The sequence below is a fragment of the Sparus aurata genome, chromosome 17 (genome assembly GCF_900880675.1).
Source record: "Sparus aurata chromosome 17, fSpaAur1.1, whole genome shotgun sequence".
NCBI classification, from domain to species: domain Eukaryota; kingdom Metazoa; phylum Chordata; class Actinopteri; order Spariformes; family Sparidae; genus Sparus; species Sparus aurata.
Window position 1 is genome coordinate 35,642,756 of NC_044203.1, and position 27,555 is coordinate 35,670,310.

General features: G+C 38.3%; 1 protein-coding gene across 2 annotated transcripts; it reads right to left on the reverse strand.

Moving 5' to 3' along the window:
* Window positions 1-643: 643 nt before the first annotated feature.
* On the reverse strand, window positions 644-27,082 carry LOC115568039 (C-type lectin domain family 10 member A-like). 2 transcript variants are annotated; one of them, XM_030395078.1, is made up of 7 exons: window positions 26,962-27,082; window positions 26,450-26,527; window positions 25,947-26,054; window positions 24,029-24,394; window positions 23,768-23,931; window positions 1,914-2,026; window positions 644-1,837 (listed from the first exon to the last, which is right to left on the reverse strand). In XM_030395078.1, the coding sequence occupies exons 1-7, from the start codon at window positions 27,038-27,040 to the stop codon at window positions 1,699-1,701; spliced, it is 1,047 nt and encodes a 348-aa protein (XP_030250938.1). In that variant the 5' UTR covers window positions 27,041-27,082; the 3' UTR covers window positions 644-1,698. The 2 variants fall into 2 exon arrangements, 1 of the variants encoding a protein (XP_030250938.1); XR_003981321.1 differs by lacking the exons at window positions 644-1,837; window positions 1,914-2,026; window positions 23,768-23,931; ... (2 more) ...; window positions 26,450-26,527; window positions 26,962-27,082 and adding exons at window positions 10,446-10,569; window positions 10,646-10,758; window positions 10,898-11,056.
* Between the last annotated feature and the right edge of the window lie 473 nt (window positions 27,083-27,555).

Here is a 27,555-nt window from a genome sequence, read left to right on the forward strand (position 1 = left end):
ATTATGATTACAACTCATTACATTTCTACCCCTTTGTTGGTCGAATTAACGTTTCTAAACAGGGAACCAGAATTTCTTTGTTCAGGATGTTGTGACATCTTTGACCAGGATGAGACAAAGTTTTAAATTCTCACTTGTTGAAAGCTTTCAGACATTTTCAATGACCAACATGTACGACCCTAAAGGCAAAGAAGTTGGATGCTCAACTGTACAAATACAAAGTTTAATATTTAATGCTTTACAGTCTCATCCATCTAAAGCAACAAAATACTGTGAAAGTTGTGGGATGCTCCAAAAAACACCTGTTTGGAACGTTCCAGAGGTGGACAAGTTCATCGGTAACGATATGTGGCATCATCGAAAGGCTCAGTTGTTCACAAACAAGGATGGGGCGAGGTTCACCACTTTGTGAAACACAAGATTGTATAAAGGATATTACTACATGGACTCAGGAGCACTTCTGTAAAACTGCTGTCACTAAACACAGCTCCTTTGTCAATGATTGCTCTCAGATTTTATTGACATCGTCCCAACATTTTTGAAATAAAGAAAAAGACAATTTCAAGAGTGTGTAGCAACATTTTTATTTAATACAACAGGAATATGCTTAAAGATAAACAGATACAACCAAACTGTTTTGGGATCATTCTGTTATGAACAGGTGATGCAGCACCCCCTGTTGATCAATCAGCAACAGTTTCAAATGTTACCATATTGTAATCATAGTCATCATTATAACCATCATCATCATCATCATCAACATCATCAGCCATAGTTTTTCCGGGAAAATTAGCTGAACATTAAGGTCTTTAACAGCGATGCTCTGAATTCACATTCGAGCAGCTAGATGAAGCATACATGGTTGTAACCATGGTAATAACAAAAATCTAATTATCAATCCCAAATGAGAGTAAATAGATCAATAAAAACAATCACTACAAAATGTCTCTGAACTGATGAAAAATTATGGAAAAAGAGAAGAATAAAACCACAGCAATAAAAACAATGTAATCACCCAAACAGTTAATTAATCTTCACAGAGCATCCAGTAGCCTTCTCAAGTTTCACTGCAGTGGTTTGACAGATAAAACCTTATTTGTAAATGTAAGAAAAAGACAAAAACAAGAATCTGTAGCAGCATTTCTATTCTTCATGATAGACTAAACGAGGAATTCACTGCCAGGCATACAAATAAAACAAAACAGTCACCTCTACATGTTAAAGCTGGGGATGGTTGGCTTGTAGAAACCAGCAGGAACGAGTTACATTTGAAACAACATAACTGAAGAAAACCCACCGCCTCCCTTTGTTTACAGCTGTTTTACTTGTGTACGTGTGTGCTTTGTGCTAGCTGGGTTAGCCACTGAACAAGTCTGTTCCTTCTGAGGTAGTGGGATGTAGACCGTTGGTATGTAGCCTGCAATTGGGCACCAATTTCCCCCTTACTTCTATTATCTGTGTGTACTCTTTCTAAAATCCCCAACAACCTACAAGCTTGCAAGGCAAGTGACGCTAAAAATAACCTGATTGCAAATGGCAGAGAGCTATGGAAACAAGCGAGCAGCTGTTACCTTTTCTTTTGCAGCGATTGAGCCCTTTAATGTCCACTGTCTGTCGGGTATCCAACACAGGACTTTCTTGATATGAAGCTACAGCTCTAACCACTGCATCACAATCTAGTAACCTTCTCAAGTGTCACTAAGGTGGTGTAAGAGACAAAGCCTTCTTTTCGCAGATCCATGCGTTCGTTTCACTGCAGTTCATTGATTTCAGTCCTTTGTCCCGGACAGAAATGGCACAGTGACCTTCAGTAGGAGTCGCTGGTTGTATCCAGGAGCTGAGAGAAGAACATGATGTTTAGATCAAGGCTGAAAGAGTTCATGATTTAAAATGTTTAAGGAAGTGTGTCTTACATTTCAGTCAGATCACTGCCGTCGACCCACGTCCACTTCCCATCTACAACTCTCAGGCCAATCCAGTATCCATTGACTTCTGGACGGCTCCAACTCTTCCCACGGATGTATTCCTGACACCAGAGGGAAAGTTATTACACAATGTAAATGACAAACTGTTTTTCATTAAGGGTGTGATATAAATCTCTACATCATTTTCATTATTGTCCTTAAAATGATGATTACCTTCTCGTGTGCATTATTTAGAACAGACAGTTCTGAAATCTTTTCCTTGCAGTCTGCTTGAGCTCCATCCCAGGTTCTCTGCTTAGGAGGTTCAGCATCATTAACAGCGTAGCAGCTGGACTCGTCTTCTAACCAGCCTGTCTGACAAGACTTACACTGTCTTACTGAAAAAACAAAAAACAACCAAAAAAAAGACATTACTTCATTATGATAATAATGTTATTGGTTATTTTTGTAAATAATGAATGTGTTCTGTACGTACCAGCTCCGTCTATTGGACAGTATTGATCAATGCTCCACTGAGCTCGACTCACGTTGAGCTCATTCCTCTCTGTCTCCTTGTCTTGTAACATATCAGTCAAGTTTTTCATCTGTGTCTCCAGCTGCTGGTTTTGTGTGTCCAGCTGCTGGTTTTGTGTGTCCAGCTCCTGGTTTTGTGTCTCCAGCTGCTGGTTTTGTGTCTCCAGCTCCTGGTTTTGTGTATCCAGCTGCTGGTTTTGTGTCTCCAGTTCCTGGTTTTCTGCAATCACGTCTGTGTAGTTACTCTCTAAGGCAGCATAGGATTTATTCAGGCTGTCAAACCAGACCGTCAGATTGTTGATCGCTGAGTTCATTTTGTGGATGATTTTTGTCAGCTCCTGGTTTTCTGCAGTCAGCATGCCATTTTTTTCAGAAATTACTGAAGTAACTACAGTGACAGAGAGTGGAAGAGGTTGGTTTTGAAGAATTTTAATCAGGCTTAGTTCATTTGTAGAACACATTTTGATAGAAAAACACAATTAAAAGTTTTACAGTATAACAGAAAGACATTAAAGGAGAGGTTAGTAATTATTGAATCTATATTAAAACAATAGCCTTATGAAAAGAAGTGTTTAAAAACTTTGCTAATATAAAGATTCAGTGGACCAAGTTTGTCAAATCAAGTAGTTCTCACTGTCTTTGTTGTTAAAAATATCCTTGATATGTTTTTGTGTTAAAGAATTTTGTAATGATGATGATTCACTCAGATTTGTTTAACTCAGCCCTCTGGAGCCTCATGTAGGCTACAAAAAATATTTGAACATTCCTACACAGGGCCAGTATGAACAGGAGGAAGGGCAACATCATGTTTTCATCATTTTTTTCTACACCTTTATAAGAAGGGGAAGGATGGCAGTGCCTTGGTGTTCCTCTAACCCAAGCTACTTCCTGTTCCATATGATACTATTTATAATACAATAGAATAGAATAGAATAGATTTTTATTGTCATTGTTTCAGCTCTTTTGTTTGTTTAAATATGAAATATTGCCAAGTATTAAAAAATAGATACTAATGTAAGAATATTTACAACAAAAGTGATTCAAGTGAGTGTTTCCAACTCTTGCTCTCAAAAATACTTTAAATTCTATATTATAAGATCTCTTTTGCAAGGGAGACTTGGGAATTATTGTTGTAAGTCAATCTTGAAAAACATGTGAATCTATCCTTTGAAAAAAAGACTGACAACAACAAGTGAAGAAGAAAAGATTGGATCTGAACTGACATTCACATCGAAGGTACTCACAGTAAATACGAAGGGCAATGATAACGATCAGTATCACCCAACACCCTGCCACTGGTGAAAAAGACTGAGTGGAGAAGCCAAACTTCTGGTCTGAAAGAAAAAAAGGAATTCAGTTGATTTAACATTTTAAATGGATTACTGAGCTTTCAGACTGTCACCTTCAAAACCGTCATCACAGCCACATTTGATCAAACATCATAATCTGTAAATAAATCTCATGCTGAACAAGATCACATTTGTGAAATGAATTGTGTTCATAATTCACCTGAAGTGGTGGCTGTTTTATCCACTGTGCATACTGCTGAGTTAACATAGTCAGCTTCTCCCTTAACGTTCTCTGAACGATACAAAGAGAATCACACGCATGTTAATGAGAATAACATGTTGAGCACTCTGGGGGAGACGATACAATTTTTTGTTAAAAAAAATCAAATTAAAATACATCAATCATACAATATTTTTGTTCTCAATGTGCCGAGCAGAATGGAAACATTTCAATACAAATGACTGGATTTAAAAATGTGGAGATTTTATAACCTTCTGGTCCTCAGCTGCTGTCCAACATCAGAAGATAAAACTATAAACATTATATCTGTCACACGGTACTTTACACTGCAACATTTAAACGACCAATTTTTTAATGTTAGTTACTGGTACATTAAGACATAGAAGACAAGCAAACATATAAACAACAGAATTGTTTAAAGACCAGTTGGTGCTGTTGGTTTTCTGTTCATCTTGAAAGCTGCAGTCCTAAATGAGGCTTCAAGGTAAGTGTCAAAGTCTGAACTGCTACTGATGTTTTAACTGTAATTCTGTTTCTGCAGTTGTTTTTTCAGTGGATGATTATTTAATTATTGTCAAAGGAAATCTAGAGGTGTGAATAACAGTGTCACGTACTGTGTGTTATGATGAGATTAACACTGGAGTGTGACAGTCAGACCTGCACAGATTCAAGCTGCCTAAAACACATACATGTTAATACACACACTGCAAACTGTTTCATTTGGTTGCTTTTTATTTCATTTCACTTCATGATCATATATTCTTGATATCATAAAAATCCTGATGGAAATTATACAGAAATGTAACTCTTAATTTAACTGGGAAATCTGTGCTCAAAATGTAACAGCTGATGACGCGGGAGCTTCAACCAGATGTTTTGTTTAGGTTAGATTGCAAACAGAGAAATGGTTGTGTATAAAAAAAAACATCTTGTTTCGGAGTGGCCGATTAACTGATTTACATTTCATTTACAATGAAGTTAAACATTTGTCGTTGCTCTTCGAGTTCCTGTCTGTCATGCTGCTGTGGCACAGCTTGCATCACAAATGTAAGCAACAGATTCTCACAATGACAAAGCAAACATACAAACAATAGAATTGTTTAAATACCAGTTGGTGCTGATGGTTTTCCGTTCATCTTGAGCGCTGCGGTCCTAAATAAGGCCTTCAAGGTCAGTGTCAAGATCCAAACTGTTACCGATGTTTAGAGTGCATCTGGTTCACTGTGAAGGTCCCCACCTTACTTCTGTTCCTGTTGTTTTTTCAACATAGAAGTTAATTATGCACAGTGTCACAAACAGTGTATCAATATGACATTAACACTGGGGTATGAAAGTCAGACATGCATATTAAAGGGGCCTGAAACACATACATGTAAATACACACACTGCAAACTGTGTCATTGGGATGTTTTTTGATTTATTTCACATCATGTATTGTTGATACGATAAAAATCCAGATTGATATGATACAGAAATGTATTAACTGTTTAATCTGTGCATAAAATGTAGCAGCTGATGACGCCTGAGCTTCAACCAGATGTGATGTTTAGGTTATACTGCAAACAGGGCAAGAATCATGAACAGAACATCATGAACAGAAGTTACACAAAGAACAAGAAAATCCAGATAAACACCATGATTTTGACATTGAATTTACTAGATAGCTGTGTTTCTCAGTTAATCTCTGGGTTAGTGAGAACAGGAAAGTTGGTCATGTCAATTTGTTAGAGTGAAATGCAGAGAGTGGCACAGACAATGACATAGTCATTTCTGGACTGTGCAGGAGTGTTTGTGTTCACTCATTGGATTTCAATGCTGACCACTTAAAGTGGTTGTCAGACCTATTTTGGTAAACTTAGAATTTGGTTTTTCTGTGAAAGGGTGTCACAAATGTGAAAGTCCAAATGACTGTATTCTTGTCTTACTGTGTAATAATGTTGTAAAGCAGCGTTGGACGAGGACATGTCTATGTCTTGTTCTGTTAGGTCAGAATGCAGTTTCCTAAGCTAAGATTTACAACAGTTAATTCACAACAACAACAAAAAAATACAACGAAGGAGCTATTCGAAGCGTATTCACAAAGTTGGACAGTGGTGCCTGTGTCCAATCAGAATTTAGTCTCAATAGCATGGTGTTTGGCTAATACTAAATGGTTGAGTTTGCTGCTGTTTCTAACAAATCCAAGGTTGCCTTTTGTAACTACAAGAAAGTAAGTTACATGTTAGTGCAGGGAATGGTGGTTGAGGAACTGACTTAATTCCCACGGACTTAGGGTCAGTTGGGAATTGTTCACATCTGTGACTGTTGAGGGGACATCAGACTCTACTATCAACACTACTCCCAGTAGACCTCACTGTGCTCTGTGCAATAAAACTCTACACATATCCCATTTTGGTTTGCATTAAGTGGGACCTTTTTCATATTCATATTTATTATTCATCAATAACAATACACTGCCACACTGTTATAATTGCAATGTTCATATTGTACATATTATACAATTTGTATATACAAGTATGTTTCTATTCCTTACTTTTTGTTTTATTGTTTTATATTGTTTTAAAGTCAAGGAGGAGACTGGAATTATGCACTTTAAGTTTTACCTCCTGTTCTAGGGTTGTTTTGCTCTGGACAGCAAGGCTGCTTATGAATTCAGGGCAGCCAGGTTTTACACTCTTTGCAAGGGAAAAAAATACATCTCTCTAAACAGGGCCCTCCATTGTTAAACAAGTTGTCCAACAAGAATCAGTGTGGTTGGCTATGGTGTTGCTTTGGAAGACAGCTTGTACTGTAGCTTAGGCGGAGGACACTAGCCTTACCAAACTATGTTAAGTCCTACACTTTAGGGAGTAGCTTGTAACTTTGCCTCCTAAACTTTCAACATGCTCGAACTGGAATGCAGGGCAGTAACAGCCAGAGGATTGTCTGTTAAAATTGATTTGGGCTGAAACTCGTGGTAGTAACAGCTAAGTACAAAACTTCTGTTTCACAGGGTTGGCAGCATGGTGTGGCTCTATCTCCAGCTCTACTTCTTACTCAGGCTGAAATGCAAGGCAGTAACAGCCAGATATAAACTATGTATGTATCACACAGCCGGTGGCACTTTGTGAGTAACATGTGGAGAACATAAATTGTCATCAGATTGTGACAGTTTGACTACAATGCAACAAATACGGAATATTCAAATGCTGACTAGTTGATTAGTGGGGTCAAATGTACAGACTTTTTTTTACAGGGTTCAAGATGTGAATCACATTAAAAAATAAATAAATATAACACATTTATGAATAATTGCCAACAGTACATTGCCTCATACGGGGCACCACATAAAGTGCAACATTGACGTTTTTGGTCAGATTTGACTGTGTTAGATCTCGAGCTTTACCCCTGTCCAGGAGGTACTCGACCAGCTCTCCGTTATAAAGGGTTAGATCCCTGTAACCTATAAAAGGTTGCTAAAAAGTGGGAATTTTAAATAGGGATTTTTAAGCTGGTAATGAGGAGACTCATACGGGGCACCATATAAAGTGCAACATTGACGTTTTTGGTCAGATTTGACTGTTAATGATAACTAATGATTATCAGCAAAAAATTTTATTATGATAGATATTAATGTCCAATTTACATTAAATCACCTGCGTGCATCAGCCTGCTGAACAATAGGCTCTGGGGCTGTGTATGTGAGCGCTAGTTTGCAGCTAGTTCATTAAGTTCAACAAGCTCAGTTAACAGTTTTGTCAAATAAATACATAAATAAACAACTGTATCGAATGGCACAGTCACATTAATGCAATCAAGTCGTCATGAGTATACCTCAGTCTGAAAAAGCTAGCCAACCTGGCCACTACTGCTCTTTGCTACGAATGTATGCTTTGTGCTGGATTGAATGAATGAATGAATGAATGAATGAATGAATGAATGAATGAATGCTTTATTTCAAACATGTGAAAATATATTACACTTGAAGCACTAGTCATTAAAACCCTTTGTATGTTTGGCTGCTGAATGACGGGCTCAAAAGGCTGTGAACATATTGTCATGGCTAACCATGTCCAGTCTCTCCAACCATCTCGTGTTTCATTCAAATGTAGGAAAACATAAAGCATTCATGACTATTTTAAGTTCTCACTGCTGTCAAGCTAGCATGTTAGCAATGGGAAACCAATCATTAGAGGGCTGCGACAGCCAAATCTATCTCTAAAAAATTCTAAAGTAGAGACAAAAAATGCTACTTAGAATACCAACCTTAATATAAGCTATATATTATTATATTATATATATATAAGCTTTAATATCCTCCACACACACACACACACACACACACACACACATACACACAAACACACACACACACACACATTTAAAATGTATTCATTCATTATCCTTAGAACACTTTTCCTTTACAGAGTTGCAGGGGCTGAAGCTGATCCCAGTTGACATTGGGCAAGTGGCAGCTTAAACCTGTTTGGAACAATCCACAGGATAACAGGTTCATCAGTAACAGGTGACTGTATGTGGCATCGTCGAAAGGCTCAGTTGTTCACAAGCAAGGATGGGGCGAGGTTCAGCACTTTGTGAAACACAAAATTGAATAAAGGATATAAATACATGGACTCATGAACACTTCTGGAAAACTGTCAGTAAACACAGCTCATTTGCCAATGATTGAATTCTGTTTTTATTGACAGCGTCCCAACATTTTTGGAATAAAGAAAAAGACAATTACAAGAATGTATGGAAACATTTTTATTAAATACAACAGGAATTTGTTTGAAGATAATCAGACACAACTCCACTGTCACCTATTCATGTTAATATTCTTCACATCACAATACAAATGCTGTAACAGCTTTGGGATGATTCTGTGATGAACAGGTGATGCAGTGCCCCACTGTTGATCAATCAGCATCAACATCTGCTGATACATAAGTTCTTAGCACAGCATCTCTGACAACGCAGAAGAAAAACACATCGAGATTTGGTTATAATTATTACTGTAGTGCAATTTAAGACCTCTCACTGTTTCCTTTTAAATGCTGGTGTCATCTATGGTCAGAACATATAATTCAAAATCTGTACATAAATTACATCTGAGTTTCATGATTGATTTTAGTCATTTTTGACAAGAACAAATTGTGAAGTTGAAGAACTAACAGCTGATATTTTTTTACATATCATAATCATCATCATCATTATCAGGTCAATAATCACAATAACAAGCAAAAATCTCTAAATTGATGAAAAATTACAGTGAATAACAGATATTATTGAATCACCCAAACAGCCATGTACCACTTAATTAATCTTTACAGAGCATCCAGTAGCCTTCTCAAGTTTCACTTCACAGATAAAACCTTCTTTGTAATTATGAAAGAAAAAGACGTAAACAAGAATGTCTGGCAGCATTTCTCTTCTATAAAATACAATCGAGTGCTTATGCCTTACAGTCTCGTGGAATTAACTGCCAGCTACACAAATAAAACAAAGCAGTCACCTCTACATGTTAAAGCGAGGGATGGTTGGCTTGTAGAAACCAACAGGATCTAGCTACATTTGAAAGTACGCAACTGGAAAACCAAGTTTCTGCAAACAAGCAAGAGCTCTGTTCTCTGGTTCTGTGTGTTTTGTGCTAACTGGGTTCCCTGCTGAAAAAAAGCTCAGGCTCTGTGTATGTGTGTGCTAGTTTGCAGCTAGTTTGCTAAATTCAATGAGCTCTGTTAGCTGTTTTTGTCAAATAAATACAAACATAAACAACTCTATTGAATGACACACAAGCAAAATATTCATCATGATCACCTCTTCTTACAATGAAGGTGTGCTTTAGGCTACATGGATTCGATGCTAAATGGCAGGCTTAATAGGCTGTGAGCATAGTTGTCATCACTAACCATTTCCAACTCACATGTCTCATTCACATGTAAAAAAAAATCCTATTGCATCATCATAACAGCCTAAGCAAGTAACATGGCTATTGTAAGTACTCACCATTGTCAAGCTAGCATGTTAGCATTGAGAAACCAATTAATAGAGGGCTGCAGCAGCCACATCATTTCTACATGTGAGACAAAACATGCTTCTTAGACTACCAACCATAAGCTTTAATATCCTTCACATCAGGATACAAATACACAGGAAATGTTGCATTACCACTTATCACTTTATACTGACATAAAACGTGTCTTAGCTGCATCTTGATGAAAGTTGAAGAACACACACACATTTAAAATGCATTCATTCATTATCCTTAAAACACTTTCCTTCACAGGGTTACAGGGACTGGAGCTGACCCCCGCTCACATTGGGCAAGTATCTGCATAAACCCTAGATACGTCGCCTGTTAATCACAGGGCTGACATATTGAGACATTAACCATTCACACTCACATTCGCAGCTAGAATATCCAAATCCAAAGTCTGCACAGAAATGACCTGCCCACCAGGTCTCCAACACAGGACTTTCATGATAAGGTAGTGTAAGAGACAAAGCCTTCTTTTCGCAGATCCATGCGTTCGTTTCACTGCAGTTCACTGATTTCAGTCCGCTGTTTGGGACAGAAATGGCACAGTGACCTTCAGTAGGAGTCTCTGATTGTATCCAGGAGCTGAGGGAAGAACATGATGTTTAGATCGAGGCTGACAGAGTTCATGATTCAAAATGTTTGAGAATGTGTGTCTTACATTTCAGTCAGATTACTGCCGTCGACCCACGTCCACTTCCCATCTACAACTCTCAGGCCAATCCAGTATCCATTGATTTTTTTACCAGTCCAACTCTTTCCATGGATATATTCCTGACACCAGAGTGACAGTTGTTATAAAATGAAATACTCAAGTTAAGAAAACACACTGTAAATGACAAACTTTTTTTACACTTACTGAAAATATTTTTAGTTTAGGCTGTGATAACAATGTCCTTATAATCATGATTACCTTCTCCTGTGCATTATTTATAACAGCCAGTTCTGACATTTTTCCCTTGCAGTCTGCTTGTGCTCCATCCCAGGTTTTCTGATCAGAACCAGTAGCATCATTAATTGCGTAGCAGCTGGACTCGTCTTGTAACCAGCCCGCCTGACAAGACTTACACTGTCTTACTAAAAAAACAGACACCAACCAATAAAAGACATTACTTCATTATGATATTAATGTTATTGGTTTCTTTTGGAAATAATTAATGTGTTTTGTACGCACCAGGTCCGTCTATTGGGCAGTATTGATCAATGCTCCACTGAGCTCGACTCACGTTGAGCTCATTCCTCTCTGTCTCCATGTCTTGTAATATATCAGTCAAGTTTTTCACCTGCGTCTCCAGCTGCTGGTTTTGTGTCTTCAGTTTCTGGTTTTCAGCAATCACGTCCATGTTGTTACTCTCTAAGGCAGTATAGGATTTATTCAGGTTGTCTAACTGGACTGTCAGACTGTTGACAGTTGAGTTCAGTTTGTCGTTGATGTTTGTCAGGTTGACATTGACTGCCTGGAGAAACGTTAGGTTTTCTTTGAACTGGTTCTGCTCACTCATGTGATTAATGTGGTAACTGCAAAATGAAAATAAACTTCATAAGGGACAGTCATAGTGCAGTTCCTTCACCTTTTGAGACAACTATTCCCATGACAAGACCAAACACAGGGAGGCACCATGAATATATCATTTAGACCTGTATGCGACGGCGCCACTCAGCTTTTTGCTTTGCAACCACTGATCAGGAAAATGACCACATAGGTTTATGGAAGCGAATCTGTACCATAAGTCAAATTAAAATGCATTGACAGAAATGCTTTTTCATTTTCAGAATGTAGCTGCATTTTTTGACTCATTAATAAAATCAGTAATAAATCATCCAGATTGCATTTTCATTTTCTTCTTCAAGACTGCTCATTTTGTAACTTAATTCAAATGATAAAGAAAAGGACATTTAAGATTTAATTTTCAAAAGATGGCCCACCAAATAGGTACCCAAATTCAATTTGAAATGTCAAATTTGAAAATTAAAATGCATTAGCAGAAAGGCTTTTTCATTTCAAAGTCAGAGCTGCATCTTTTGACTCGTGAATAAAATTAGCAATAAATCATCCAAATTGCATTTTCATTTTCTTCTTCAAGACTGCTCATTTTGTAACTTAATTCAAATGATAAAGAAAAGGACATTTAACTGACTAAAAAAAAGGACATTTAACAAACTGACTTTGAAATTAAAAAACATTTCTGTTATTTCATTTTAATTTTCAAATTTGACATTTCAAATTGAATTTTGGTACCTATTTGGTGGGCCATCTTTTGAAAAATAAATCTTAATTGTCCTTTTCTTTATCATTTGAGTTACATAATGAGCAGTCTTGAAGAAGAAAATGAAAATGCTATTTGGATGACTTATTACTAATTTTATTTAAGAGTCAAAAAATGCAGCTCTGACTTTGAAATGAAAAAGCATTTCTGATATGCATTTTAATTTTCAAATTTGACATTTCAAATTTAATTTTGGTACCTATTTGGTGGATACATAAAATGTTTTTCAATGAAAAAAAACACTTTTTCATTAATTTCTGTGTCTTCAACTTAAATTACAGAAAAAAGTTACTGCTTAAAGCTAGGGTCTACAATCCTGGAGAGCTAGCAAGAGAGCTAGCAAGATTTGAAAGTGGCACCTCCTCTAAGTCCCCCCTCTCCCCATCCTGTCAGTGCTCCATCCAAAGCCACTCCCCCACAAACTTGAACCCGCATCTGGCAGTGGGACTCAGCAGGGAGAAGGAGATGCCGGCGCACGACGCAACAATTCAGCTGAATTTAGCATGGACAGACAGGAAGTCAAGCGCCAAAATGACAAACTACATCCGGTTACTTTTCAAAATAAAACACTCCGTGTCGACACCAGCACTCATCGTGAGGCCAACTGTCTACCATACTGCACCGTTGCAGACTCAAACCGCAACCGGTGGGGACTGCCGGAAGGCGGAGCAAAACCGGATCAGAGCCGCAACGCAGCGCACCCGTATCCAGTCTCATGGCTAAAAACAACACACAAAGAAGCTAACGTTAGCATTGGGCTAATACGAGCTACAAACGCAGCCAAGTTGGCAAACCTCACATATTTCATGAAAATAACAAATCCCCCTGAAACAAAACAAATAATTACCTGTCCAACAGAAAGACAGCAACCTCTGCATCACTTTTTAAGCCCTTCACATGCCCCAGTTGTCTCCACCGCTCAAACGCCGCACCGATGTTGACTCAGTCCGACTTCTTTCTTTATCCAGAGCCTTTTTCGTGGCAGCCTTTTCTGCCTCAGGCTTTCTTTTCTTTGCCTTTTTAGCGGGGTGAGCTGTTACAAGTAATGCTGGCTGCATTTTCTCTGCCATTGTAACCAAATGAACGTCTTCTCCTGCAACTCCGTATTTCTGCAGAGGAGTGTGCTGAATATTTCCGGCATCAGTGAAACGTAACGTGTGCACGCACGGAGGAGGGAGGGACAGAACGAGACAGGAAGGCATCTGACCAATCCGTGCATCTGACCAATCCATGCTATCCGGACCGGATGGCACAGATTGGTCAGCTTTTTCTCAGTCCTACAGCTGCCACAGAGGTCCGATTATTTTCGTTCCTTTTTCTGAATACATAATGTATTGACTACTCTCAGGATAGCAGGATCATTTCACCCAGTATGACAAAATGTGTTTCTGAACAACATTACATACCCTAGCTTTAAGCCAGACATGTATAGTAAGTAAAACAAACTAGTAATAGATTCTCCAATCTTATCCTGAAAATTAATATCTGTAGTTGATAAATAGACTGCCTGTTTTGCATACTTACTGTAGACACAGACTCCTATGATGGCCAACAGCAGAACAACATAAAGAGCCAACTGCCGAAAGTGTCCATCTCTGTTGTTTGCCTTCTCGTCTTCTGAGAAACAACAATAAACACAAAGTTAAGACTTCAGCTGGGGGAGTTAAAGTCTAGAGGGTGTCTTATCCTCTGTCCTTCCTGTTAACCACCCCTTAGCAAAAAGTAGTATACTTGAAGTTCATTTTATTAACTATGCTTGAGTATAAGTATAGCAAGTATACTATGGACCATGTACTTGTAGCATACTAGCAAGTATACTAATTTAATACTTCTTCGGACTAAATTGGAACATTTTAAGTTTATAAAAGTAAACTTTAAGTATACTTTATAAGGTCATTTTAAGTTTACAGAAGTACACTTTCAAGTATACAACAAGTACACTCATCTATGTACTACTAGTGTACTAAGTATATACTTCTAGTCCACATTTTAGTTTATTAACAAGTTTATAATAGGGGTAATACCTCAATGCAAATGTGTGTAGTGAAAACGTCTTTATTTTGTTAACTTAAATGTAAGCACACATCAATGACTTGACCTTAATCTGCACTTAGATCAAGATATACTAAGTATTAGTACTTGTAATTTGGCAAGTGCTAACCAGAAATTTACCATTTATTACCACATAGACTGGTAGCTTAACAGACAGGAAGTCTCTCCCAGAAAACACCCCTTCACTCACGGTGCCAACATTTTTATCATCTTTGTTAACTCGACACAATTTAACCACAGAACAAGGATGTGAATTAACCCGCAACCGTTTTACACATCATCTTATTCACAACCACATTCACGAACCATAATTACACCGACAACTACAGAATACCCAAGAGTCTTTGCGCCACAGTCCACAAGGGGCATTACAGTATACTAAAGTATAAGTATAAGCTTTAGTATAAGTGTAAGTCTAAGTATTAATGTACTTAGTCTTAGACTATTCTTTATACTTTTCAGTATAAGCCAAGTATACTTCACTAGACTTTTCTTAAGTATATAAAATATAGTATATAAAAAGTACACTTCAAGTATACTGACTCAGTTTTAGTATAAAATAAGTATACTTGTTGTACACTTGAATAAACTAGTTTTTGCTAAGGGACTCCTTCGACCAATCGTTGAACCAGTTGTTGCAGAGCAGTTCCCATACCAAACAGTAACTTGAACAGGAACATTCTGGGAAACAGTGACGTCTTTCAAGCTTCGCATACACAGTTTGGACGACTTTGTTATGAATATGCTAAATTAAATATGAGATTAACATGATGAATGCAATGCAACAAATTCGCCCCCGTGATATTCAACCTACAAAATTCTTTCTTAAATGTTTTATTTTTTTTGCAGAGGCGCTGGTGCTCATTGGGCCCCAAGTGCACGTGGGCCCCTGGGCCTGTGCCCATAAAGCCCATTGGGTAATCTGGCCTTGCTCCTAGGCCTCTAGTATGGATGAGTTTCTCATTAACTTTAATATTTTTGGAAAATACGGTGATTTTGACTCTTGGCAAAAGGCTGAGTTGTCGTCAACGGTCAAGAAAAGAAAAAGAGAGGAAAGCAGCGAAGAGGGAGAAACGAAATGGCACAAAGTTTTGGATGACAGACACGTTGATAAAATAGAAGAGGATCTACACGTACTGAACACAAAAAAGAGCACAGTATGGGCCATGTCAGATTTAAAAGACTGGTGAGAGGACTTGAATTTCAGCTGACCATTGATCATCTGTGTTCTAAAGAATGTTCTGTACAGCGTCTTTATCGTCAGTTTGGCAAACTATATTTCTCTGCTGAAAAACACTATGAATGGTAACAAATAAATTGTAGACACACTGTTAAGTTTTTTTTCATGTTGGCAAGTAGCCGTGTAATAAGTGGGATAATATATAGAACGGCGGTCATTATCAGGAAAATAAGTTCCTCCCTCTGGAATTATTTTCCCGATAATGATTGCAGTTCTAAACATTATCCCTCACTTATGACTTGTAAACAATTTCACTTGTGATGGTAGCATCTGACAGTGTTACTACTGTAGAAATACCTGAATGAGCTGCATGTGTTTTTTGTTTACAGCTTACCTTTTGTGTCATCAATTTGTTTGGTTGGTTCGTTTTTAACTTTCACTTCATCGTACACAGTTTCCCCTGCCTTCTTAGCTGAAAATTTCAAGAACATAAACTTATGATAAGGTTATTGATTGTCTTTGAATAATAACAAGTGCTTCTGTAGGCTTATTAAATTTTTTCAAATAAACAAAACACACACTGAGCGACAAGTAATCTCTAGAGCCTGACAGAGCTCTAAAACTTTCAGCTAAAGTGTTAATTTCCACCTTACAGAGCAGCATGTCCACAGTATCATGCTGCTGATTCTTTTCTGATGAGTTGATTTTTCATGTTTTTAAACCCAGAGTGAACAACAAAATTTCACTCCAACACACTAAAGCTGTGAACTTACTTATATTCTGATCAGTAGAAAAAATAAAACTATACTACTGTAGAAAATACCGGTGCAAAGAAATCGACAGTGGATGTTAGGATGAGCGCATAAACAGAGATAGACAATCTGATCCATACCAATGATGTGAGATTTTTTTAAGATATCTTTTCTTACTTTCAGCTGTGGGATTTTTGTTGGCTTTGAATACGACTGAAGCGTAGTTCACCTCCTCTTCCGCCATCACTACGATCGTTCTGCTGAGCTCTCTGTGACTTGTAGACAGAGAAGTACTGCTGTTATTTGACGACAGAACATCCTCAGAGGAGAACCAGTTGTTTCCTCTGTTCGGCTGAGTCTGCCACTCAGACTTCAAATGATCGACTTCTGCTTTTGTTTGATAAAGTCATTTGCATGTGCGTCCAACCGGGTGTTAGTTACAAACAAATAAAAAGAAAATCATCTTTCTTTTCTCCAATTTATTTTTCCCCCACTGGCCCAAATACTTTTCCATGAGTCCTGAATGTAAGAGCCTGGGAAACAGTAACGTCTTTCAAACGTCACACAAACACAGTTTGGAAGACTTCGTTATGAATTTGTTACATTAAAGCGAAACTCTCGCCAAAAAGCAACCGTGGCTTTATTTGGGATTGAATATGAGTCAAACCTTCACGTGAAAGCGTAATTACAACGAAAGAGGCACTTTTAAGATTTACCGTAGTTTCGGTTTTGAGCACGTTAATTTTGAACGGGAGTGCATGGGGCATGACCCGCTAGCCACCGAGTGCAACCTGACAGGCAGGAGAGTAATGGTGAACAGCTCCTCAAGCCTGCCTGTTAGGTTGCACTCAGGGATCAACACTTTTTGCCTGCCATGAGGGCAACGCGCAGGAGCTCCAGCAGCTAACGTGAGTAGTTCAAAAACCTTCTTTTTCATAAACTCTGTGTACACAAACAATGTTCTCAATGCTCGTGTTCATGAGTAGAGACCCTAGTGATGCTACGAACAAGTTTCATGTTGTGTCGAGCCTTCTTAGTGTTCTAAAAATAGCAATTTTGATTCTAGCGTGTCATGCCCCATGCACTCCCATTCAAAATTAACGTGCCCAAAACTGAAACTACGGTAAATCTTAAAAGTGCCTCTTTCGTCGTAATTATGCTTTCACACGAAGGTTTGACTCATATTCAATCCCAAATAAAGCCTCGGTTGCTTTTTAGCGAGAGTTTCACTTTAAAACTGAGATAACCATGATGGCGTCATCAGCATAACTGAAAGAGCTAAAGGTAAGATTTTTGATGAAACTTTGGGATATATTGTAGCAAAGTTTTTGGTAACAAAAGGGGATATATTTGTCGAATTGTCAGGATGTGTTCCAGCTGTGTTCTGGAAACAGAACAAAGAGTATGAAGGAAAACTGCCTTAAAACCTTCCAGAGGTTTGAAAAGTGGCAGCAACACTTGTCAACAATTCATCCCATAAAACACCCATCAGTGACATGAGTATAATGAATCAGACGAGGTCACACTGACACATTAATTCATGGAGTATGCACATACTTGAGAACAGTAACTTGAGTAAATGTATTTTGATTATGCACTGAGTAATGACAGCTTGTTGCAGTGTTCAGAGATGCCCACTATATGGAGATGGTGAGGTCAAGAGGGTCAACACATTAATATGTTATATATTTATATGTTTTAACTGAATCCCCTTCACCCTGCAGACACTGTAAGTTGTGTCCTGAGTAGTGTTGATAAGTTTTTGCAATTGTTGTTTCACACTTTGCACTATTTGCTTTCATCATCAAGCAGTTTCCAAACGTGCGGTGGAGCTCTGGTGTGAAGATGTTGTCACACACAGCTCAGTTTAGCCCAAACTCACAATGCAATCCAAACTCAGCTGCGGCTGAAGTAACAGGAAAAGGTTTGCTTCCTTTTCAACACGTTGTGAAATCAGGTCGATGTGGACGTGGAGTTACATATCAGATTATTTATGTCACCTGAGTTCTGTCGCTATTTGTTATGCTGAGCAGATTTAGCAGTTTTTTGGACTTGTCCAAATTATATGATACCATATTTCACTGTTTTCACAACCCCCCCGTGATACTCATGACATGTTTAGAGTCAAAAAGAGGATGTTAGAAATTTAAATGTTGTGTAATCAGTGAGGTGACTGTCAGGTTTTATACTTTCAGGTCTCACGTTGCTGCTGATCACGCAACACCATTAAACAGTTTCTGCTCTGGCCTCCAGTCCACTGTGTCATATTTCATTTCTGTGTTTAAAATCACTACTGTTTGTATTTAAAGTTCTGGTTTAGGATCAAAAATACATCTCTGCAAGGACGTGCACAAGGCTGAGCTGCCTATCCGCTCTCAAGGAAAAATTATAATAACATTTTTTTTTAATTTCTGCTGCTTCGTAAACACCAGCAGCCCATTATTGCTTCAGTTAAGTCTCCTTATCATCCAAACTTCAATATGAACGCCTCCCCTGGACACAGAGATGGAGCCGCTCAGAGCCATTAAAGACAAAAGCAGTGACAGAAAAGTTGCAAAAATGATTATTGACAAACACTATAACCAACTGAACACCCTGTGATTAAAAAGTTAAAGACAAGTTTATTTATAGAGCCATTTTAAAACAAACACAACACATTAATAGAGCAAATTGAATATTATCACAAGACCTGAGTAATTAAAACACATGTATGACTTTGAATTATGCACAGCTTGACACAGTGACCTTATATTAAGCAGGAATCATGGTCAATTAAATTCACAAAGACATTTTATCGTGATATCTATAGAAATTCTGAAAAAAGGCAAATAAATGACAAAATTATCGTAATATGAATGAGGTGGAGAGAGAAACTTAGAGAAGCGTGCAAAAATAATAGTTACTCTTAAACAATAGTGAAAAAAAAAAATGTTGGTGAACTTTGTGGCACTTAACTCTGACCCTCCGCGCCATTAAAAACCTTAATGTTTCCTGATAATGACGTTTGAATCTGTGTATGTAAAATCCCTCTCCATGGCTGCACAAAGTGCCAGTGGTGAAAGAGTTAACCGTGGATATTATATCACTGGTTCTCTCTGCCCTCTCCCATCTCCTCCACCCCTCCATCTCATCTCTAGCCCCTTTTAGATAGACAAGATGGCACATTTGCAGCAAGGTAAAGGCTGCAATGTGCCGCCTTGTCTATCTAAATGGGAGGTGTAATATTCCTTCTTTTCCAAAAGGCCGCCACTTGGCTGCCACTGGGGTAGGCGTAAACATGTGACGTGATGTAAAGCACGAAGTTCAGCGTGAACAGTAAAGCAGGTCGAATTTGTCTCCAAAATAAGAGCTTTACATTACACCCCAATGAAGTTTAGAACTGGGTTCTCAGCGGGGTGCTTTTGATTTAAAAAGAGCAACTGTTAGCAGCTTGCTGCTACAACAACAAGCGGACAACGAAGACAGCTACAGAGACCGAGGAGATGCTAGCATCTCTCAGATCTCAGTGGCTGTCCAGTTGCTCATCTTAATGTCCGTGGATGAATTGATGGACTGACTGCTGTGATCAGCTGTTTCCTGGTTTTAAAATGCCCCGGCTATGGATCACACAACAGTGCACATCACCGACACCTCCGCCCATCTCACGGTATTGCCGGCACATCGATGGCTCGGATTTACATAGCAATGGAGGTGGAAAAAGTGTACCCTATGAGGCATCAAACTGACGGAGCAAAACAGACCCCCAATTTACCGCCTTCTATCCACAGCACTATTGTGCTCAATCCCAAATTTTATCACTGTCGGAATTAGCCTTAGATTAACAATTTATTTCCGATTGATTGCAACACTACATTGCCTCGCACAGGGCACCATATGTAGTGTTTCATGTTGCATCAATAGGGAGTTTTGGGTCAATTTTGGCTGTCAATGATAATTAATGGTTATGAGGGATAATTATTGATCATGATAAATAATAAGATCCAATTTACATGAGATCACCTGAGGACACCAGTCTGCTGAACAACAGGCTCAGGGGCTGTGTATCTGAGTACTATTTTGCAGCTAGTTCACTAAATTCAACAAGCTCTGTTAGCTCACACATCACACAAACAATATTTTTGTTCTCAATGTGTCGAGCAGAGTGGCACAATTTCAATACAAATGACTGGATTTAAACATTTGGACATTTTCAAACCCTTTGGTGCTCAGGTGCTGTCAAAGATCAAAAGATAAAACTATAAACATTATATCTGTCACACGGTACTTTACACTGCAACATTTATATGAACAATTTTTTAATGTTAGTTACTGGTACATTAAGACATAATAGACAAATCAAACATATAAATAATAGAATTGCCACTGTTGGTTTTCTGTTCATCTTGAACACTGCAGTCCTAAATGAGGGCTTCAAGGTAAGCATCAAGGTCCAAACTGTTACTGATGTTTAGAGCAAATCTGGTTCAATATGAAGGTCTTTACTGTACTTCTGTTTTTGCAGCAATTTTTTCAACTTTGCTGTTAATTATGTATGTCTCGTGAAAGGAAGTTTAGAGGTGTGAATTACTGTCTGCACAGTGTCACGTACAGTGTGTTACTATGACATTAACACTGAGGTATGAAAGTCAGACGTGCACACATTCAACTCATACATGTTAATACACACACTTCAAACTGTTTCGTAATTTGTAATTTCTTTCAAATCATAAGCATGTACTCTTGATATCATAAAAATCCTGATTGAGATGATACAGAAAAGCATAAACTGTTTTATCTGTGCATAAAATGTACAGATTAAACATCTGATGACACCAGAGCGTCAGCCAGATGTGGTGTTTAGATTAGGCTGCAAACAGGGCAAAGAAAACATTCTCTTCTAACACACATTGACACTTCCCCAAAAACTGAGACTCACTGCCCACAGCTACAAGGCTGATGATGACTTTGTGTGTTACTGATCAGTTGAGCTTCACACACGTAATGACACACTGAAAACCATGTCCTTGTTTATAAAACTCTAATGCTAATCAAAATTACTGAGGTATTTTTTTAAACAAACCGTATTTTTCTAACCCTAACCAAGCAGTTTTGTTTGTAAACCTAAGAGGAGCATAAGCACAGTGTTGTGACATGAGAGAAATAAAAGAAACTCTACATAATCAAACATAAAGTTGCAACATAAGGAAGCTCAAATGTAAATGTTGTAAATGTAAAGAAAAGGACATTACAAGAATGTGTGATAATATTTTTATTAAATACACAAGGAATTTGCTTGAAGATAGACAGATAAGACTGAACTGTAACTTATTCATGTTAATATTATTTACATCAGAATACAAATGCTGTAACAGCTTTGGGATGATTGGACAGGCGATGAAGCGCTCCCCTGTTGACCAATCAGCAACAACAATTTCAATTGTTACACAACAATAAGAAATAAGAAACTTTTTTTGGACCCTTTCATCAAGCTGCTGATACATAAGTTCTTAGCATGAAATCGCTGACAAAGCAGAAGAAAAACACATGGAGATTTGGTCATAATTATCACTTTAGTGCAATGACCTCTCACTGTTTCCTTTGAAATGCTGGTATCATCTATGATCAGAACATCTACTCCAAAATCTAAATCTAAGTGACATCTGAGTGTCTGTTTTTTCAGTGACAAAAAGTTCTTTTTGTAGAAGAACTGACAGCTGATATTATTTGATATCTCATCATCATCATTAATTTATCTTTAGAGAGCATCCAGAAGCCTTCTCACGTTTCACTGCAGTGGTTAAACAGATAAAACCTTCTTTGTAATTATGTACGAAAAAGACAAAAACAAGAATGTGTGGCAGCATTTCTATTCTGTATAATAGAATCTAATGCCTTATAGTCTTGAGGATTTACCTGCCAAGTACACAAATAAAATAAATCAGTCACCTCTACCTGTTAAAGCGAGGGATGGTTGCCTTGTAGAAACCAGCTGGAGCTAGCTTTATTTTAAAGTACGCAACTGGAAAACCAGGTTGATGCATCAAGGGTTAAGAGCCACCCAAGACGATTGTGATTAGTTTAAAGACGCGCAAACAAGCAAGATCTCTGTTCTCTGGCTAAATTCTATTCTATTCTATTCTGGTTCAGGGGCTGTGTGTTTTGGGCTAACTGAGTTAGCTGCTGAACAACAAGCTCAGGCTCTGTGTATGTGAGCACTAGTTTGCAGCTAGTTCGCTAACTTCAACAAGTGACGTTAGCTGTTTTTGAATAAATATATACATAAACAACTTTATTGAATGACCCAGTCACATAAACACAAGCAAAATATTCATCATGAATGTACCTCAGTCTGAGAAGGCTAGCCAACCTGGCCGCTACTTCTTCATACCATGAATGTATACTTTGTCCTAACTGGAATAGCTGCTGAATGACAGGTTCAATAGGCTTTGATCATAGTTGTCATCGCTAACCATTTACAACAATCACATGTCTCATATTCACATGTAAAAAAACATATTGCATCATCATAATAGCCTAAACAAGTAGCATGGTTATTTTAAGCACTCACCGCTGTCAAGCTAGCATGTTAGCATTGATAAACCAATTATTAGAGGGCTGCAACAGCCACATCTATTTTTACATGTGAGACAAAATATGCTTCTTCGACTACCAAACTTAAGCTTTAATATCCTTCACATTAGGATACAAATACATAGGAAATGATGCGTTACCAATCACTTTATGCTGAGAAAAAAACACGTCCTAGCTGCCTCTTGATGAAAGTAGAAGAACACAAACATTTAAAATGCATTCATTCGTTATCCATGAAACATTTTTCTTTTACATGGTCGCAGGGTGGGAGCTAATCCCCGCTCACATTGGGCAAGTGGCAGCATACACCCAGGATAACTGCCTGTTAATCACAGGGCTGACATATTGAGACCAGCATCCATTCACTCTCACATTCACAGCTAGAACATCCAAATCCAAAGTCTGCACAGAAATACCCTGCTTGCCAGGTCTCCAATGCAGGACCTTCTTAATGTGAAGCTACAGCGCTAACCACTTTACCGCAATCTGGTAACCTTGTCACGTTTCACTAAGGTGGTGTAAGAGACAAAGCCTTCTTTTCACAGATCCATGCGTTCTTTTCACTGCAGGCCACTGATTTCAGTCCGTTGTTTGGGACAGAAATGGCACAGTGACCTTCAGTAGGAGTCTCTGGTTGTATCCAGGAGCTGAGGGAAGAACATGATGTTTAGATCGAGGCTGATAGAGTTCATGATTCAAAATGTTTAAGAATGTGCGTCTTACATGTCAGTCAGATTTCTACCGTCGACCCACGTCCACTTCCCATCTACAACTCTCAGGCCAACCCAGTATCCCTTGACTTCTGGACGGGACCAACTCGATCCACGGATGTATTGCTGACACCAGAGAGGCAGTTATATATTCAAATACTCAAGTTAAGAAAACACGATGTAAATGACTAACTGTTTTTACTTATATTTTTCGTAGAGGTGTTAATAAAATCTCCTTATAAACATGACTACCTTCTCGTGTGCATTATTTGCAACAGCCAGTTCTGAAATCTTTTCCTTGCAGTCTGCTTGAGCTTCATCCCAGGTTGTCTGATTAGGAGGTCTAGCATCAACAATCACGTAGCAGCTGGACTCGTCTTGTAACCAGCCCGCCTGACAAGACTTACACTGTCTTACTGAAAAAACAGAAGCCAACCAATAAAAGACGTTACTTCATTATGATATTGATGTTATTGGTTATTTTTGAAAATAATTCATGTGTTCTGTACGTACCAGCTTTGTCTATTGGGCAGTATTGATCAATGCTCCACTGAGCTCGACTCACATTGAGCTCATTCCTCTCTGTCTCCATGTCTTGTAACATATCAGTCAAGTTTTTCATCTGTGTCTCCAGCTGCTGGTTTTGTGTCTTCAGTTTCTGGTTTTGAGTCTTCAGTTTCTGGTTTTCTGCAATCAGGTCCGTGTTGTTACTCTCTAAGGCAGTATAGGATTTATTCAGGTTGTCTAACTGGACTGTCAGATTGTTGACAGTTGAGTTCAGTTTGTTGTTGATGTTTGTCAGGTTGAGATTGACTGCCTGGAGAATCGTTAGGTTTTCTTTGAGCTGGTTCTGCTCACTTGTGTGATTAAATGCGGTAACTGCAAAATGAAAATAAACTTCATAAGGGACAATCATGATGCAGTTCTTGTAGCTTTTGACAACAACTCACATGACAAGACAAAACACATAGGGAGGCACCATGAATCTATCATTTACAAGGAGCTTTTTGCTTTTTGACCATTCATAGAGCACCAGTATAAATAGCCATCGTTATCAGGAAAACGACGATATAGGTTGACTGTGAGAGCAGCCATCGATATTTAGATGGTGACATCTAGTGGCTGTTGTAGTTATTACAAGCGCAAATGAGGAAGTCAGGTTGAAGAAGTATAGAGAGAACTGAAGTCCACAAACAAATGGACTGGGTGGACAGATGGTCAATTAACAAGCAAAATTCAACAGTGAGTTATTTTAACTTACTAACAAACGTGAGTTACGTCACAATGTTACTTCAATTTTGTACATGCCATTAACAACGATGATGTGATGTTTTGAAAGTCACCGGCTATCGACCTATTTAGTTGTTTAAGTATGAGATAGATAACCGGCTTTGTGGTGAACATAGCTGTTTATGTACACATGTCGTTCTGTGGATGTGCACAACAGAAACTCTAAATATACGACCCAAACTTGTTGTCAAAAGCAGGTATATCTTTGGCATAAAGAGCCAAGCAAGTCATCGCCCTTGTGGAAGTTTTTTTTTTGTGACAATTTCAGAAGAAAACAATCATATTCACAATCCAGGCTCCACATGGGTTCACAAAAGTGGCAGTTTTAACCAAACAAATCTTATTTAAGCTGTGGAATATTAAATCATCCATCTTTGCTCACTACATCTGCATTTCCTACACCCCGGTGTGCATAAACTAAATGTCATGAACTTATTAAAAAATGTGAACTCATTGTTCATCTTACCGGTAACAGCCAACCACATTGTACATCCCTCAGAAACACACAATGTGTCAGTCTCATTAATATACAACTTCCCCTGAGGCACTCAGCTCCAAGCCCTTTGGTTCCTACTTAAGTAAACATGAGACAGCTGGCTGTTATAGTAAACAGCAAACATTACTCAAACAGGAGTGAATGGTGTATTTGTTGGGAAAGTTTTTGCCAGCCGCTGATATGATGCACTGGTCAGCCTTACATGACCCCAGGACGGTGTTTAAGCCACAGACTCATCAGCTACATTCGCCCTGGTTATTCTGTTTACAGAACGTGATGCGTTAATTCCTTCCTGTTTTCCGCTAATTCTGTCACCAAACTTTTCTCAGCTGTGCCGTGGCTTCTGTTTTCATATGAATTCATACACTCAGTTGACTGTAACATCTGAATTATGGTTCAATTTGTATTTATTTTTTTCACTTCATTTGCAATAAAAACAACCACAAAGCTGTAAATTGTTCGTCAATGAAGAAAGAACATGTTTTCATTGATTACTGTGTCTTGAACTTAAAGGACATAAAAAACAGTTACTGCTAAAGCCAGAGATGTACAGTTAAAAAAACAAACTAGCAATAGATTGTCAAACCTTATCCAGCAAATAAATGTCCCCAATTAATGAAAAGACTGCATGTTTTGTATACTTACTGTAGACACAGACTCCTATGATGGCCAACAGCAGAACGACACAAAGAATCCCCAAACAACAAGCCAACTGCCGAAAGTGTCCATCTCTGTTTTTTGCCTTCTCGTCTGCTGAGAAACAACAACAAACACAAAGTTAAGACTTCAGCTGGGCGAGTTAAACAAAGTCTAGAGGGTGTCTTACCCTCTGTCCTTCCTGTTTTACCACTTCTTTGACCAATCGTTGAACCAGTTGTTGCAGCGTTTTCCTGTCAGCTGCAGAACAGTTCTGATACCAAACAGTAACTCGAACAAGAACGTTCTGGGAAACAGTGACATCTTTCCAACTTCACACACACAGTTTGGACGACTTTGTTATGAATGTGCTTAATTAAAACTGAGATTAACATGATGGCGTCATCAATGTAACTGAAGAAGATCCACAACTGTAAAGGCTGAGTAATACTCTTCATGACTACTGTAGAAATACCTGAATGAGTTGCATGTGTTTTTTGTTTACAGCTTACCTTTTGTATCATCAATTTGTTTGGTTGGTTCGTTTTTAACTTTCACTTCATCGTACACAGTTTCCTCTGCCTTTTTAGCTGAAAAGTTCAAGGACATAAACTTAGGATGAGGTTATTGATTGTGTTTGAATAATAACAAAACACATGATGAGCGACAAGTAATCTCTAGAGCCTCACAGAGCTTTAAACTTTCAGCCAAAACCCAGGATGTTGAAATGGCATCCAATTTCCACCTGACAGAGCAGCATGTCCACAGTATCATGCTGCTGATTCTTTTCTGATGAGCTGATTTTTCATGTTTTCAAACCCAGAGTGAACAAAAAATTTCACTCCAACACACTTAAGCTGTGAACTTTCTTGGATTCTGATCAGTAGCGAAATTCAAACTGTACTACTGTAGAAAATACCGGTGCAGAGAAATCAACAGTGGATGTTAGGATGAGCACATAGACAGAGATACACAATCTGATCTAAACCACTAATGTGAGATTTTTTAAGATATCTTTTCTTACCTTCAGCTGTGGGACTTTTGTTGGCTTTGAATACGACTGAAGCGTAGTTCACCTCCTCTTCTGCCATCGCTACGGTCATTCTGCTGAGCTCTCTGTGACTCGTAGACAGAGATGTACTGCTGTTATTTGACCACAGAACATCCTCAGAGGAGAACTAGTTGTTTCCTCTGTTCGGCTGAGTCTGCCACTCTGACTTCAAATGATCTGACTTCTGCTTTTGGTTGATATTCATTTGCATGTATGTCAGGCTGGGTGTTAGTTACAAACAAATAAAAAGAAAAACCTCTTTCTCCTATTTATTTTCTCACCCCTGGCCCAAATTCTCTTCCATAAGTCCTGAATGTAAGAGCCTGGGAAACAGTGACGTCTATCAAACGTCACACACAAAGTTTGGATGACTTCGTTATGAATTTGCTAAATTAAAACTGAGATAACCATGATGGCGTCATCAGTGTAACTGAAAGAGCTACAAGATAAGATTTTTGATGAAATTTGGGGATATATTGTAGCAAAGTTTTTGGCAACAAAGGGGATATTTTTGATGAGATGTCAGGATGTGTTCCAGCTGTACTCTGGAAACAGAAGGTGGGTATT

Excerpts from the sequence above, each read along its gene's own strand:
- LOC115568039 (XM_030395078.1), bottom strand. The coding sequence starts at position 27,040 with ATGACCGTAGCGATGGCAGAAGAGGAGGTGAACTACGCTTCAGTCGTA. Across the intron at positions 26,528-26,961 it reads CAAAAGTCCCACAGCTGAAG|CTAAAAAGGCAGAGGAAACT; the intron begins GTAAGAAAAGAT and ends TGAACTTTTCAG. Across the intron at positions 24,395-25,946 it reads CATAGGAGTCTGTGTCTACA|TTACCGCATTTAATCACACA; the intron begins GTAAGTATACAA and ends TTCATTTTGCAG.